The sequence below is a fragment of the Ailuropoda melanoleuca genome, chromosome 14 (assembly GCF_002007445.2).
Source record: "Ailuropoda melanoleuca isolate Jingjing chromosome 14, ASM200744v2, whole genome shotgun sequence".
Lineage (NCBI taxonomy): Eukaryota > Metazoa > Chordata > Mammalia > Carnivora > Ursidae > Ailuropoda > Ailuropoda melanoleuca.
In genome coordinates, this window is record NC_048231.1 from 30,902,054 (window position 1) to 30,919,521 (window position 17,468).

At 46.4% G+C, this 17,468-nt stretch overlaps 1 protein-coding gene across 4 annotated transcripts in view; it reads right to left on the minus strand.

The window, feature by feature from the left end:
* The window catches only part of LGMN (legumain), a 32,675-nt gene that overhangs the window by 10,721 nt on the left and 4,486 nt on the right, over nucleotides 1-17,468 (minus strand). For all 4 annotated transcript variants that reach the window (XM_034642338.1, XM_019804447.2, XM_034642339.1 and 1 more), the window contains exons 2-5: nucleotides 12,187-12,353; nucleotides 2,775-2,872; nucleotides 1,546-1,627; nucleotides 59-144 (exon numbers count right to left, since the gene is read on the minus strand). In XM_034642338.1, coding sequence (XP_034498229.1) covers nucleotides 59-144; nucleotides 1,546-1,627; nucleotides 2,775-2,872; nucleotides 12,187-12,324 — 404 coding nt within the window. In that variant the 5' untranslated portion in view covers nucleotides 12,325-12,353. The remainder of the gene's footprint in view (nucleotides 1-58; nucleotides 145-1,545; nucleotides 1,628-2,774; nucleotides 2,873-12,186; nucleotides 12,354-17,468) is intronic.

The following is a 17,468-nucleotide window of genomic DNA, read 5'->3' on the forward strand; positions in this document are numbered from 1 at the left end:
TCCTATTTTGGGTGCCAAGTCATTCCGAAAAGCGTGGGAGTCATAAAACAGACATTACCTCTTTAGGACCTTTCCAGATCCTTTGCCCTTCACTGCTTCCTCATCGCCTCTCAACACGGCGAGGAAATTTTGAGGGGTGACATCCTACAAAGAATTGTAAGTCAAAGTCAGATGTAGCTGTCGTTCCAAATCTAAGCATTTGCGCGAGTCTGTCGCAGACCTGCGCCAGCGGTCCACATGTCTCCAAGGCTCCAGGTTTAAGAGCAAAGACTTTGGAACCGAGTCAGACCCAAAGCAAGGCCAGTGTTTCTGGGGCCTGTGCACGACCCCTTGTCAAATATCATCTTGCCTTTGGCTGATGGCAACTCAGCAAGCCTGCCATTCCTTCCTGACCGTTATGCAGTCCATGGGGGGAAACCCAAAGATGCTGGAAGGTAAGAACAAACAGCAGAGGAAGAGCGAAGCTCCACAGAGGCACAGCAGAGACGGAAGAGAAGCATCAGCCCTGGGCCCCTCTTTGTGCCCAATATGCTGCCTGGAAGGTCAAATCCCAAGGACGCTTGATGTCCTTAAAGATTAAAGAGAACACTGATGCCTGATCATTTTTTTAAAAAGCAACTGATGAATCAGTGAACACTGCATCAAAAACTAATGATGTGCTCTATGTTGGCTGACTGAATTTGAATTAAAAGAAAATAAAGTTTAAACACCATGTAGCAGAACTTATAAAGGCTGTAATTTAATAAAATTAATATTTAAAAAAATTTTAAAAAGCAATATAGAAAAGTATAAAAGGGGAAAAAAATCGCTAAAAATCCTACCACCTACCACCTAAGATTCCAGATATTTCCTTATCTCACGACATAAAAACAATTTCATAAAAATGGGATCATCTACATTACACGCATGATGTGTTCACTTTAAGTGTACCTGAAATTAAAAGAAACTGAAAGAACTGGTGAATTTCACATAAATGCTCTTTACCGCCAGGAATATCAGTTCCTAAATGATCCCTCTGAAATCAGGAAAGGGAGACTACGGCAAACCACAAGGTGGCATCATTACAGTGTTTTTTTAAAAAATGTGTCCATTGATACAGCTTGAAATCGATTGGGGGGGACTCAATTCGGAAGCGATATATGATAAACAATTAATGAAAAACGATCTCAGCGAAATCCAGGGATGCTCTGCGCCGGGGTTGGTGCTGAGAAAAGAGCACAGATCTGTAACTGGATTAGCAGCAAGACCTCAAGAAAATCAGGTATTACCGAAGAGATTCTATCATCAGACTTAACATGTAAGAAGACTAGAAACTAAAGATCGGTAGACCACAACTTCTTTCTAACTTTCTTTCCCATTTTTCCCCCCTCGGCTTTCTTACAAAACTCTCAGAAATTACTCCTCAAGCACGAATCTTACTAGAAACATGAAGCAATGACCAGAGATCAGTCTCGTGAGGCTCTGGTCATGGAAATGCAAGAGCGAGGGGAGAACCATCCCCGGAAGGGAAACAGACCGTGCTGCCTCCAGACCCACACCCCTCACCTCGCCGGTGTAGTCCTTCAAGACCCCCGCATACACGTCCGAGCCATTGGGTCTGTTGATCACAATTCCTGGCGTGGGGTTGCTGAAAACCAAAGGACAGCTTTGAAGCATGCAATGTGACATGTCTCTGAAATCTCTTCAAAAATATGCCCCCGTCATGTATACAAGTAGTAAACGACCGTGTTTGCCAAAGACATCTCATCACCCACACGGTCGCCCAGGTGCCAGGGGCTTTCGAGCTGGGGGCGGGGGGGCTCAGGCAGCCCACAGGCCGTGACTTCTTGCCGGGAGTGGTGAAGGGCTGTCCTGGAAACTGAGGACAGGTGTGCCTGGCCTCCTGTGGGAACCATACAGCATCCTGGGGGCAAGATCTGAGCCAAAGACCTCCCAGAGCAAACCTACTTACAGAAAAAGCCAGGGCGAAAGACAAGACTTTAATACAAGAGGTTAGGCGTGAAAGCTCGGAATGGATTATGTGCCGTCATGAGATCACCCCCCCTTGGCTCCAGCAGGGAAAACAAGGAGTGGAGAGATTAGCCGCGGTAAAGCGTGGTACCCACACCTGCTGCCCCTGATGGCCAAGAAATCAGAGAAGCAGGCACGAGGGAACTAGTTGTAAAACTGAATTCAACAAATGATAAAAGCAGCTAAGCACAGAAGGAAGGGTCGTTGGATCTAAGCTACAAAGGAGAACCTTCTAGGCACGGGGCTGTGGATGCGACCCCTCTGTGCTGTCCCCCTGGCTCGGAGGTCAGGAACAAGCACCCCAGAACCCGATGGTGAGTTCTCCAAGCCCAGAAGGAGCTTACACGTTAAACTCTTCCAAAGCACCGGCCCCCCACACCTTTCAGCGTCCAGCTCCCATGCGGCTGCCAGTGGCGGGGGTGCCTGGAACGTTCTACAGGGTGCAGCCCTGTGGGACTTCATCTGTGAGTCTGTTTACACTCTAATGGCTGCATTCTAACACTAATTCTAGAGTCCTGTGAGTCTGCATGCATTGTAAAAGAATATATCCTGGGAGCACCTGGGGTCAGATCTTGATTTCAAGGTCGTGAGACTGACCCCTGAGTTGGGCTCCAGGTCAGTGGGGGGTCTGCTTGAGATTCTCTCCCTCTGGCCCTTCCCCCCACCAGCTCGTGCACAAGTGTGCTCTCTCTCTCTCAAAAAAAAATAAAAAAAAATATATATATCCTGAATTCACCCACAAGTTCGAAACGCTGCCGACTTACTCTTCAGAATTGGCTATGTCATCATACATCATCACAATGATCTGTTCATCAGGAATCCCGTTCCGGTGAACAATCTGGTAGGCGTGGCATGCATCCGCCTGGGAGAAATGATTTTGTCAAGTGTTAAGATTCCGCCCAGAAGGAGGCCAATTCTGGAGCTGTAAGGCGCAACATGTTCCTTATGGATGACATGCTATGAATCATTCCCTATGGGTCAGGTATTTACATTATTTTAAAACACATGTGAGTATTTTTTCAACTCAATTTTTAAAAGTTCCCCACCTCGCCCATTATCCAAACACTCGTTCATCCGGCGGCTGGTGTAGACGTGCCCCCCCCCCCCAAGCACAGAGCCGCACACGCGCAGCACGGCCACCGTGGGCGACCAGGGCCTTCAAAGGTCCCGGATAACTGATTTCCCTTTTCCACACCGTCTAAAAGTCTCCTGAAGGCATGGAGTTGGGTCTGAAGGTCAGAATGACAAACTACAGATTCAAGGCTTAGCTCTGGATCTAACGGGATTCTTCTGATTCTAGTAACTTCAGCTGCCAAGCTGCTGTTCAGGGAACTGGGTGAAAACTCAGAAGGTCAGCTCAGGAACTAAAAGGAGTAAGGTACTAACGTACCCTTTAGTTTAAAAAAATAACAATGACCACAAGGCTGACAACGTTAGGGATGAAAGATAAGCTTTGTTAATGTGACTCCTTGTCCTTAAAAGGGTGAAGACATTCTTGGCTTCCTTTTTCAGATGACACGCGGTATACTCCAGGACATGGGAATCATTTGAGGACAAAAGAAAAAATGTCCCCTAACTTTCTGCTTCTGTTTAATGAGGTCTTTCAAGAACAAAGACACAGGGGTGCCTGGGTGGTGCAGTTAAGTGTCTGACTCTGGATTTTGGCTCAGGTCATGATCTCAGTCATGAGATGGAGCCCCGCACTGGGCTCCACGTTCAGCACAGAGTCTGCTTGAGATTCTCTCTCCCTCTGCCTCTCCCCCTGCTTGTGTGCACTCTCTCTCTAAAATAAGTAAGTAGATCTTAAAAAAAAAAAAAAGAGGAAGAAGAAGAACAAAGACATAGATAAGCATGAAGAGAACAGTGAGCCCCGCTGTCTGCCTCGCTGAGGAAGAGAGCTTTAGGAACCGGGCCTTGTACACCGTATCACCGAGCACAGCCATAGAGCTCATCAAGCATCAAAGCCAGCATTTTGCCTGTGGATGCCTCACACACATGGACTTCACAGCCACGATGGGTGTTAAATACGTTACCGAACGCTGGGTGGGTGAGGCCAGGGTCTGGCCCTCGGGAGCTGCTGGATGAGTGGATGGCTGAATAAATACCAAAAACTCATACACGTGTTGACTTCTAGTACTTGTCGGGTACTGGGCCGGGACTTGCTATGCGTTATGTCATCGGATTCTCGTAGCAACCCCACATGGTCACGGTAATGATCCCCACTTTATAGACAAGGAAACTGGAGCTTAGGGAGGAAACTGGCCTGGGTCACCCAGCTCAGAGTGAGATACCCCCGCACTCTGACTCCAGACCCTGACATGGCTTCACATGGGAGCAACAGAGAAATCATGAAAGAGAAGCCCGGGGACAGTGAGGAGCTGGAAATCTAAAGAAGACATTTTAAAATAATTACTAAGTATTTCACATATACACAAATCATTAAAATGTTTAAATCCCCATTTCTGTGGAATAATGAGAACCCTCAACACCAACTGTGGAAGGAGAGGAAACAGCCCCCGAAGATGGCCGCACCCTAATCCCCGGAGCCTGTGACGAGGTTACACCACCTGACAACGGGGAATTAAGACAGTGGATGGATTTAAGATGGCTCATCGGCTGACCCTAAAATAGGGAGGTCATCCTGGGTTATTCCGGTGGGCTCAACATGATCACGGGGGTCCTTGTACGTGGCAGAAGGAGGCAGGACAGTCGGTGTCACAGGGATTCGATGTAAGGAAAGACTCAACTGTCACTGCTGGCTTTGACCACAGAGGAAGGGTACATGGGCTCAAGAATGAGGGCAGCCTCTAAAAGTCGGAAAAGGTAAGAACATGGCACATCCTCCAGAGTCCCCTGAAAGGAACGCAGCCTTTCTGACACCCCGATTTAATATGGTAATACCCATTTCAGGCTTCTCACCGCCAGAGTTGTAACATAATAAACGTGTTTTAAGCCACTAAGCTTGTAGATTTATTACAGCAACAATAGGAAACGAATCCACTGATGGTGGAAGCTTACTGGGATCGGCACTCCACTTGGGAAAACACCTTTCCATTATCCAACCAAGTTGAAGCTCATCACTGCCAACCCAGCGACTCTGCTCCTAGAGAAACCCTAGAGAAACTCCACCCATGTGCAGTGGAGGACTACTGACAGCAAAAAACAAAACAAACAAACAAAAAACAACAAGAAATAACCCAAAGGACCATCAATAGCAGGAAAATTAAACTCATGTGCTCCTATAACGGGATACCCTAAAGCTCACATAAGTGGATGGAGGAATGAATGAAATACAACCCATGTTTCAAAACAGATCAATCTTAGGAACATAACGAGAAAAAGAGTAAGTCGTAGAAAAATACATTCACTACAATCACAGTTACATAAAGAGCAAAACAGGGAAAGTAAACATTGTGTTGTTTACAGTTAAATACTCATATGGTGAAACCATAAAGCAAAGCGAAGGAATGATCGACAGAAAATTCAGGCACTCACCCTCTGGAGGGAAGGGAGGGGGACAAAATGGATCAGATGGGGGATAGGGTCTTAGTCATGTTCTTTTTTTTTTTTTTAATTCCGAAACAGGTATTCATTTTATTATGAAACTGCACACATGTTATATAGACAGTTGTTTGCTTTGTTTTTCATTAAACAAAAATCAAACCAATACGTCAGATTTCACCTCCCCTTATGATGAAAGTGGAAGTGAGCAGGCACACCCGCCCACTCCCCTTGGCGACGAGTCATCCTATTATTAATTCCTTTTGGCAGAAGCCAGGTTCGTTTAAAAAAATAAAAACACTTAGGAATAAATCTAACAAAAGTGTAAGACTTATACACTGAAAATTCAAAAATGTTGCAGAGGGAAATTAAAGAAGATCTAAATAAATTGAGAGATACCTCATATTCATGGATCAGAAGATTTAATACTATTAAAATTTTTAAAAAAGATCAGCAGAGTTTTTTGCAGAAGTGGACAAGATGATCCTAAAACATATAGGAAATTGCAAAAAACCCAGACTAGCCAAAAACGGTTTTGAAAAGTTGGACTTTCACTTCCTTTCGTATATTGAATGCATCATATACTGAATTCCTACAGTGAAGTAAGCTAGAGAAAAAAAAACATTAAGAAAATTAAAAGGAAAATACATTTACAGTGATGTACTGTATTTATTGAAAGAGATCTGCATATAGATGGACCCGCGTTCTTCAAGGTCACCTGTACATTGGGGAAAGAACAGTCTTTTCAACAAATGGTGCTGGGACCACTTGGAAATCCACATAAAAAGATGAACTTGGGCCTTGATTTCACGCCATTTACAAAAACTAAACCAAAATGGATCATAGATTTAAATGTAAGGGCTAATACAGTAAGACTTTGGAAAATAACTTAGAAAATAACCGCGAGTTATAACTGCCAAAGATGCTGAAGATATGACACCATAAGCACGGTTTATAGAAGAAAAATTTAATACACTGGACATCAGCAAAATTAAAAACCTGAATGCTTCCAAAGACACCATTAAGAAAATGAAAAGGCAGGGCGCCTGGGTGGCACAGTGGTTAAGCGTCTGCCTTCGGCTCAGGGCGTGATCCCGGCGTTCCGGGATCGAGCCCCACGTCAGGCTCCTCTGCTGAGAGCCTGCTTCTTCCTCTCCCACTCCCCCTGCTTGTGTTCCCTCTCTCGCTGACTGTCTCTATCTCTGTCAAATAAATCAATAAAATCTTTAAAAAAAAAAAATGAAAAGGCAAGTAACAGAGTAAGAGAAAGCATTTGCAAAACATGTACTGAGAGAACTTGTATCTAGAATGTGCAAGAATTATAGTACCCAATACGACAATCAACCCAACCAAAAATAGATTTTGAATAAACATTTCACCTAAGATACATAAATGGCTAAAAAGTACATAAGATGCTCAATATCATTAGTTATTAGGGAAATGTCAATTAAAACCATAAGATACCAAGTCACAGCTAGACAGACAATAACAAGTGTTGCCAAGGACATGAGAACCAGGAACCTCCCCCATTCACTGCTTGTGGGACGTACAATGGTGTGGCCACTTTGGAAAGCAATTTTACAGTTTCTTAAAATGCTAAACGTAAAGTTACCATAAGACCCAGCAATTCCATTCTTTCTGCCCAAGAGAAACATTTATCCGAACAAAGATTTACAGAAAAATGTTCTTAGCAATATTATTCGTAATAGGCAAAAAAACGTAAACAACCCAAATGTCCATCAGTTGGTAAACGGACAGCTGAAATGTGGTCCACACATATATTTAATATTCTTTTCCAATAAAAAGGAACAAAGTACTGACACGCTACAACACAAACTTCAAAAACATTATATTAACAGAAACAAAAGACTACATGCCAAATGGCTCCATTTATGTGAAATGTTCAGAAATGATCAATTTAGAGATGGAAGGTATATTTTTAGTGGTTGCCTGGGGCTTGGGGTGGTGGCTGGAAAGGGGCTGGAAGGATCTAACTGGGTAGACAGGAATGTTCCAAAGGTGATTTACGGCGCTGTTTGCACAACTTGGTAAATTTACTAAGAAATCACTGAGTTGTATACTTGAAATGGGTGAATTACATATGCCACGTAAGATATGCTTCGATAAGGCTATCTATCTATTTTAGAAAGGCAGGTTCAGCGTGTCCTGTGTTGGTGCTCCCCTCCACTATTTGGACTCCTCACCACCTTGACAGGCACGTGCTTTTATCCCCATGTTGAAAATGGGGATAAACTCGGGAAGGACTCAGAAATATCCCAACCACGCCTAGTGCCCTTCTCCCACAGGCAGCATTCTCAGTCAGGTCATGGCTCTCTCCTAGGTCCATGGAGTACTTGGTGGCCTCTAACTCTGTGACCTCAAAGGGGTTCTTTGTTAGACTCGAGCAAGTAAGAGTAGGGTTAAACCAAGTCAAGTACTTCAGAAACGGTGTTAAAGGCCACTTGAATTACTTCCCTTGAACATATCTGGCCTAGATGGGTTTCCTCCTTAAAGAGAGAAAAGCCTACGAGGGAGCATGGGAAGAGGGGATTGAGCAAGACTACAGAGAAGGCAAAGCCCTGTGGACTACGGACCAGACACTGCCGTGAGTCAGCTTCTTTCACGCTGGTGTTAGGCATTCTGACAGGCGTGTGGAAGCATCCCGTGATTCCCTGCTCCTACTGCCTTCGCCTCAGGCCCACTGTCAGCTAAATGAGGACAACAGCCTGGGAACCAAGTTTAAGTCCGATGGCCACGCTCCGGTCGTGGTCACTGTAAAGGGGTCCACTTTCGAGCCAGGGAGGGATCTGAGAGGGGGCCTCACGGTCTGCTCCGACAGATATACACATATTGTCACTTCCTGGCGCGTGTTGAGCACTGCTGGGTGAGGCAGGGGTTCTCTGTAGACTTGCCTCACTGAGCCCACCACCAACTCAAATGTTCCAGGGGAGAATCAAAGGTTTAAAGTGAGACTGGGGTGGGTGGGGGGGAGCTAGAGACAGAAAGCAGGGGTTGATGGGGCTGGGAGGGGAGCAGGGACTGATTGCAAATAGGCACTAGGGAACTTTCTAGAATGATGGAAGTATCCTAAAACTGGACTGTGGCAATGCTTGCAGAACAGCATAAATTTACTCCAGCTCACAGAACTACACAATTATAATAGGTGAATTTTAGCACATGTGAATGTATGCCTCAGTCAAGCTGTTTTTTATAAAGTGGTGACTGCACACATTTTTTAAAAATCTATAAAATGAAAGGTGGTCTTTCAGAAACATGACGACCCTGCCACTTGGCTCTTGACCACATCTCCTTCTCCCAATTCCAACACGTGCGGGTTCTAGGCTTCTCCCTCTCTGCCTCAACTGAAACCCACCTACCTGCCTCCCGGCCCCCAGGACAGATGTTCTTAAAGCTTCCGGAAGGAGGGGGTGGCCCCCCTTCTCTCCACCGCAACCCAACTCCAGACCAGTGGAGGGGGGTGGGCGTCAGCATCCCGCAGCTCCCACCCCTGCGAACACACGGCAAACAACCTTCTCCTTGGGAACCCCACTGCCAGCCACTGCCTCGAACCTTCCCAACCCCCATCCTCCTGGTAACTCCTGGCTTCCATGTGCCTCTCCTCCCCATCCTGGCCCCCACAAAGTCCCTGTGCCATCTTCTTCAACAGCCGCCCCTGCCGCTCTACCTTAGATCTTCTGCTCCACATGCTCAGACCTCTGTCCTGAAAGTAACCCTCCTCCAACCCCAGTCCCTCCTCTGGTGGCCTATTTCGTTTCCTTTGACAAGCCTGCCCCCAGATGCTGCTTGCACTTCGGGACCTCTCCCTCTCTCCTCTGCCCTGGCCACTGCAGGAAGCTGCCCTCACAAGGCCTTGCCCCCCACGCCCTGCCCCAGGACACTGGATGCAGAGTGTCCCCCAGCCGTGCCTCAGACCAACCCCCCTGCAGTCATCCATGAATCCCAGCCAAAGATGGAAAATACAGAAACCCAATTTGATCAAGACAAAACATGATTTAAATAACCATCATTGGGGCGCCTGGGTGCTCAGTCGGTTAAGCATCTAAGTCTTGATTTCCACTCAGGTCATAATCTCAGGGTCCTGGGATCAAGCCCCGTGGCAGGCTCCACGCTCAGCTGGAACTCTGCTCGAGATTCTCTCTCCTCTCCCTCTGTCCCTCCCCTCACTCATGCATGTGGGCAGGCACACATGCGTGCTCGCTCTGTCTCAAATAAATAAATCTTAAAAAAAAAAAACCAAACCATCATCAAGCACAGAGCAAAGCACTCTGCAGCAATTTAAACTGTGCCTGGTGGGGACGCCTGGGTCAGTAAGTTAAGCGTCTGCCTTCGGCTCGGGTTGTGATCCCAGGGTCCTGTGATCGAGTCCCATCGGGCTCCTTGCTCAGCAGGGAGAATGCTTCTCCCTCTGTCTGCTGCTCCCCGTTTATGCCATGTGTGTGTGTGTCTCTCTCTCTCACAAATAAATAGAATCTTAAAAAAACAACAACAAACTGAAAAGCCCAAACATTAAAAAAAAATAAAAATAAATAAAATTAAAAATAAATTGTGCCCAGTGTACTTGTCCTCCCTAAACAAAAGAAATTTGTGATAATGAGTGCTGTGTTCATCCAAGGAAAAGGTAAACCTCCATAAAAACCTAAGTTTAGAAATCTGTATAGGTTCTATGAGGAAAGTGCTTTCCAATGCTCTTTCCATGATCAACTTCCAGAGTCAAAGAAGCAAATGTGGGCAGCAGCTGAGAACGGAGGCAGCCGCAGGGCCCCCGGCTGAGGTCAGCAGTGACTCAGCACACACAATTCCTCCCACAGAGGCTCGGATGTATATCTCACTCTTATTCCGGGATGAGTATTTCACTCTGCGGCCACTTCTCATGCCTTGCTTCTCTTCATTCTATTTCGGTATTATATCACCGGGGAAGCTAGCAACACTTTAGAATAAAAAAAAAAAAGATTTTCTGGGAGCAAAGGGTAATTGGAGTCCTATAATTAATAATGTTTAACCAATAATATTCTTTCAAAGTTGGTTGTGTACAAACCAATGCAGCAGATAACTCAGCCTGTTCACTATCGGTGACCTGTATTTAATACCTTATCTTTTTTTTTTTTTTTTAAAGATTTTTTATTCATTTATTAGAGACAGAGACAGCCAGTGAGAGAGGGAACACAAGCAGGGGGAGTGGGAGAGGAAGAAGCAGGCTCATAGCTGAGGAGCCTGACGTGGGGCTCGATCCCATAACGCCGGGATCACGCCCTGAGCCGAAGGCAGACGCTTAACCGCTGTGCCACCCAGGCGCCCCTAATACCTTATCTTTTGAACTCGTGGTTAGAGAAGGAAGAGAAAATCAAGAGATGATCAGCTATGTTCTCAGGTTGTTCCTCTGTAAATGGGTCAGGTCTGTGGTTAAGTATTTAACAGCAAAGGGATCATTTTGCCATGACCACAACTCTTCAAGTAAGCCAAATTTCTTCTTCGGCTAACATACAAGATCATTCATGAAATAGGTCATTCAACAATCATCACATTTTAGAGCTGGTAACGAGTTGTTCTAAACTAACCCCCTACTTAACGTATGAAAACCAACAGCTGGGAATGAAACACACAAGGCGACACTGCCAAGCCGCCAGGGGCGCGGATGCTAGGCCTGAGCTGTCCCATATGGCAGCCTCCGGCCACACACGGCAACTGCACACTTCAAGTGTGGCCAGTCCAAACTGAATGCATCATGAATGTTAATGCATACCCGATCTCGATGATTTGGTAAAAACAAAAATGTAAAGTATCTCATTATTAACTCTCTGTATTGATTACAGTGAAATGATGATAGCTTGCATATATTGGGATAAATAAGACATAGCAAAGTTAACTTCACCTGTTACTTTTTACTTCAAAAAAAAAAAAAAATGTGACTGGGGGCCCGGGGTGGCTCAGTTGGTTAAGGATAAGACTCTTGATTTCGGCTCAGATCATGATCTCAGGGTTGTGGGATTGAGCCCTGCATTGGGCTCCATACTTAGTAGGGAGCCTGCTTGGGATTCTCTCTCTCCCTTTCCCTCTGCCCCTCCCCATTCTCTCTCTCTAAATAATAAATGAATCTTTAAAAAAAGAAACAAAGAGGACTCGTGTGATGCTTGTACCAGAGCCCTGGGGCTCAGTCCTGTCTGCACCCAGCTGGCTGTGTGGCCTCGAGCGAGTCTCCTCCTCTCTTTATGGCTCACTTTCCTTATCTGTAAAATGAAGGCATTAGACCAGTGGGTCTCAGCTGGGGACATCTGGCAAAGGCTGGAGATATTTTTGGTTGTTACAGTGGACCAGTAATGCTCCGGGTATCTAGTGCGTGGAGGTCAGGGGTATTGCAAAGCATCCTACTATGCCCAGGGCAGCCCCATAACAAAGAATTGCCTGGTCCCAAATGTCAATAGTGCCAAGGCTGAGAAACCCTGTGTTACACTGAGGTGACATAGGGCATTTTGAGGAACTGCCAAACTGTTTACCATTTTATGATCTCCCCATTTCTCCACATTGCTGCCCGCACACATACTTTCGCCAGCCTTCAGGAGCGTGAATGGCTTTTTACAAAGTCTATTCTACTAACAATGTCCAGGATTGTTTACAGAATACCAGGGTCATAAAGAAAAACACTAGTGATTGTCTTACCTGGTGCCTATAATTATACCAGCCGTTTGAACCCGCGACAATCACCACCCAGTGCTTGCCCCCATCCTCGGGGTCATCCACGGGGACAGCACCGATCCCCAGGACCACGCTGAGCAAAACAGCTACTTCCCGAATCATTCTGTGCCTCAGAGTTCAGTGGCAGAAATCTGGGAAGAAAAAAGCAGAGTCAAGCAAAAAACGAATGACAAAAACAGAATACTGTTGGCCCCTAAGAACATATCACAACCCAGGGGTCAAGAAGGTAAGACCATTTAGTCATCAGATGAACAGCCTAAGGATAAAAAATGAGGACAGAGCAGAATTGTATCTTCGGTTCTGCAGCCCTTTCCCTAGGGGAAGAAGGATCTATCCATCTCTCTCACTGCAGGCTGAAGTTATGGGTATAAACCAAAGAATACTGGGAACACCCTGTGGGCAACCTTTAAAAGGTTTTAATAAGTTTTTGTCACAACTTGGAATACAGCAGATAAAACTCCCCAACAAAATTCACCGTATTAGAAAAATGTCTACCACATTGTATGAAATGTTGGCAAGAAAGGAATACACAGGTAATTGTGCATACAAAATGTGGAAGGCAGACATAAAAATTTAACCATAGTCCTTGATTGGTGGTAGGTGGAATTCAGGATGATTTTCTTCCTATCTCTTTTTACTACAACTAACGGATATTACTTACGCAATAAAGTTTATGAAAATTCAACGTGTGTCCAATATAAACACTGAGCAATTCATAAGTCTATGAGTGAGTTATCTGGATAAGCCATAGGCAAACAGTGGCAGCCCAAGTTAATGCCTTTGTGCAACATTTACATGTAGTTAGTACAGCAGGCAGAGCAGAAGTTTTATTCCTTGTTTTACAGGAAGGGGAGGTTAAAGCAAAAGCAGCTAACTTGTCCGATACCACAGTTAGCCAGCTCTGGCCAGAGACCAGAACCCATGTCTTCTGAATTCCCGGCTCGGTCTTCCTGCTGCACGGCCCTACACGGAGACTTCATTCTTAATGATGTACATGCCCGATTTTCTACTCCACTGCCAAAACGTTCGAGTTTTAAAGTACAAAGGCAGTATTCAGGACTCGTCCCGGCCACCTTGTATCGCTCCCATCAGACACTGCCCTGCATCCTGAACACGTTATTCTAAAGAAACAGCCTTCCTGCGACAGATGCTAGGCCTGTCACATTGACAGGAAAAACAGTCTCTGAGATGGAGGGACTCAGCAGAACAAAGTCCACGAGGCTGACCTCTGATTCTTCTGCCATTTGTCAAACAGCGCTCATTCACTCACTGGCTTATTCGCTCGCTCGCGCAGCCGGCCAGAGGCTGCTGAACACCTCCCCTGCCCCAGAAAACACGCTGCATGCTCTGAACACAGGAGGGACCGGACCAAGGCCCTGTCCTCGGGGCGCACGCAACCAGCTAAGGGAGGAACCTCCTGTAAGCTTAAGAAACCACACTTAGCATCCTGTGCCTGACGCTGCGTTCAAACTCACAATGGACTGAGCAGTGGGTTTCCCCCCAAAGGTGAGGGAACAGGAAGCCCTGAATCTGATGAAAGTTTAAAAACCTAGGGGTGCCTGAGTGGCTCAGCTGTTAAGCTTCTCCCTTCGGCTCAGGTCATGATCCCAGGGTCCTGGGATGGAGCCCCGCATCGGGCTCCCTGCTCTGCGGGGAGCCTGCTTCTCCCTCTAACACTCCCCTTGCTTGTGTTCCCTCTTGCACTGTCTCTCTGTGTCAAATAAATAAAATAAAAATAAATAAATAAAATAAAAACCTATAAGCGCCTTAGACTAGTGCTTCTCCAAACCGATTGTGACCCCCGTCCTCTGGGGATACAATTCTGCTCCAGGAGGCCTGGGCTGGGCCTGAGACTCAGCATTTCCAACAAGCTCCAGGTGATGCCCAGGATTTGGCTTTGATGCAGCAGGGCTCTCTATTAGCCCTGGAAGGCGCTAGTTCGTTCACCTCTGGCCCAAAGCCCCACGAGCCGACACTACTCCTTACCCACCACCCGCCTCCGATATCCCCTTCAGGAACTCAATTCTTTTTTTTTTTTTTTATTTTAACTTTAAGTGGGCTCCACATCCAATGTGGGGCTTGAACTCACGACCCTGAGATCAAGAGTCACATGCTCCACTGACTGAGCCAGCCACGTGCCCCATCCAGGAACTGAATTCTTACTGTGCAAAGGGAGCTGGTGCTAGATCCGCATTTCTCCAGCGTCACTGCAAGACTGCCCACGGACGAACGGGTAACTACAATACAGTACCCCAGATTGGTTCTTAAGCTTATTCTGAAATGGCCATGCTTTTCGTTTGTTTTGTTGGGTTTTGTTTTTTAACAGTATACGACAGATGAGGTCAGGGAACAGACAAGGGCCGTGGACCGTCCAGGCCACCTTGGCGCCAGAACCAGCTGGCCTTAACTCGTGTTAACGTGCACCTGACGACGCTCTCCCAAGTCCTCTTGGCTTGACCGGGGCTCACCACAGGGCTAGGAGGTAACAGCAGAGGTGACAGTGACTACAGAGGTGACCCCACCAGCAGTTCTTTGATTCCAAGCTCACCCAGCAGCCTCCTGACTGCACTTGGAACCTCCCTGGAAAGCCTTCCCGTGGGGCAGTCGTTGGCACACTTCTTCTCTAAAGGGCTGGACAGTAAATATTTTACCCTGCAGATCATACCATCTCCCTTACAATTGTTCAGCTCTGCCCCTGTACTGTGAAAGCGGCCAGAGACCATAGGCAAAAACCAGTGGGTGGGGAGATGTTCCAATAAAACTAGGACAGGTGGTCTCTGACCCGTCCTAGGGAGCAAGAATACGCCCTCAGCCCACATGACCAGTACAGCCCGGCTGGTTTTTACCATCTTCCATCAGCAATCATTAAACGGGCTCCCTGGTTTGCATACCAGTCTCTGAGTTTCGTTCATGTGACTTAATCATGAAGAGGCTCATTCCGGGGGAGGCCCTGACACATGACTTTTTCCCTTCTTACTTAGGGACAAAAAGAATACATAAAATATCAGAATCAAAAAGCTGACCTGACTGTGAACCACAGAAAGGACGCCACCAGCCTAACCGCCTAAATTGGCAAACCCACCGCAGGTACTGAAAAAGCACCGCTAGGTTATTTTTACAAATTCAAATTCATTTGTCGTTCTTCTACTAATATGCTAGCGTGCTACCCCTCGGTGAGAAAAAGTGCCTTATTTATACACAAATAGTACTTTCACAGTTAACGTCTGGCAATGGCTCCCATCTATCACTTTTTTGTTTCTTATAAAGAGTACGGCTCCTTGAACAGAATGGCAAGCAAAAAGCCTCACAGTATGACACCAATTAGAAAATGTCACTTAAAACACATGTATGTTACGGAAACGCCTAGTGGCTCAGTCAGTTAAGCATCAAACTCTTGATCTCAGTTCAGGTCTTGATCTCAGGGTCGTGAGTTTGAGCCCCATGTTGGGCTCCACGCTGGGTGTGGAGCCTACTCAAAGTAAATTAAATTAAAAAAAACATATATGTTAATACCATTTGGGGAAACAGATCGGGGCCCGCGGTGAAGATGAGACATGAAAGTAATACGATCTTTCCACTACCCTCAGCAAGAACACGTCTCAAAGCAAGCAGCCTCACTCAGCCATTTCCTGGTCAGCAATATTCTTGGCAAAGTGAAAGACTCAAAACAAAATCACAAATAATCTTGCAACATAACACACCTGTGATTCTTGTTCTATCAAAGAGAAAAGCTCACGAAGACAAAGTAAGTGATCCCTGCGGAGCTAGCTCTTCGGGATGGCCATTTCTACAGTCTTCCCACCCATCCATCCAACAAACACAGCCTGAGTACCCACCAGGTGCTCACAGGCACCGAACAAATGCAGAACCCTTCACTGAGCTGACATTCTAGCGGGAAGACACACACAATTTAAATCCACGCGTTGTCAGAGGGGATGAGTGTTAGGGAAAAATGTAAGGCAGGAGGAGGACTCCAGTGGTAGTGGGAGGCACTATTTTTCAAAAGGGAAAGACTAAGGAGGTGAGGAAGCCCACCCATTTCTAACAGCAAAATGCTGGAAGCAACATACATGGTCATGGACAGAGGGCTGTCCAGCTAAATCAGTCATGGTACACCCTTATCATGGGACACCGTGGAGCCTTTAAAAAGAGCAAGGCAGATCTCGACGTGCCGAGAGTGGAAAGATCTCCATGGGGCTGTAAAGGACGTGTGCTGAGTCTACTAACCATTTGTGGGGAGACAGGTGTGACCCTACCCAGGAAGAAAAGGTGTCCCCCACAGCAACACACGTTGATACGCTGCACAGGGCCGCCAAGTGGGATACTTGCTACGCCATGTACACTTCACACAATCCTCACAAAAGCCTGTGAGCCAGCCTCATGACTCTGTTCACGGAGCTGAGAAAAGGGAGGCTGAGCAGAGAAAGAAATGTGCTGGGAAGCAGCATGGCTGGGGCTGACACACAGATCTGCTCCACAGACTGCTTTTTCTACTACGCCCCCTCGCCTGTCACAACAAAAGTTGTTCATGTGAAGGTCTAGACTGGGTAACCACAAGTGGGCGCACAGCGCACCCCAGCCAGGGCCCAAGCCCTTCCTCCAGCAGATCACCACCCACCCCCAACCGTGCTCTTTGCCACCCTACTATTTTAAGGCATTTGTGGGCAATCTGTATAAAGAGCTCTCCTCTTAGAAGAGCCCTTCAAAGGAAAACCTGAACCACACAAAGTCAAGATCAACGGCCAAGCCTTTACGAATGAATTTTACCAGCCTCCAGTGTGACAAGTCCTCTGCTGTTCCCACTTGGTCCTGCGTCCCTCTGAGGCTACAGGGCTACACAAGGTCAGTAATTCCATTAAAGGACTCCACTTGACTTAAAGAAGTACACTAGCAAGTGAGGTTCAATTCATCTGAGAGGTTTGGGACAGAATGCCCATTCTAGATAAACCGTCACCTGCAATATAAGTAATGAAGTCCCAATGACAGAACTATCAATAGTGGACCCTGACTGACCACATGCAAGAGAGACAAGAAGAGATGATAAGGACCACTCCTTGACCAAACTGAGTCAAGCTCCTCTAAGCCCCCATCTCAAATAGGTCTTGGCCTGCTAAGCTCAGTGTACCAAGAATCCTGTGAGAATGGCCGACCTTTGATATCTCAGCAAGTTCCCTTGTAATTTTCTATCTGCTGACCCTCTCAGCCTGCCCATAAATCCCAACTATCCTTGCTGTATTTGGAGTTGA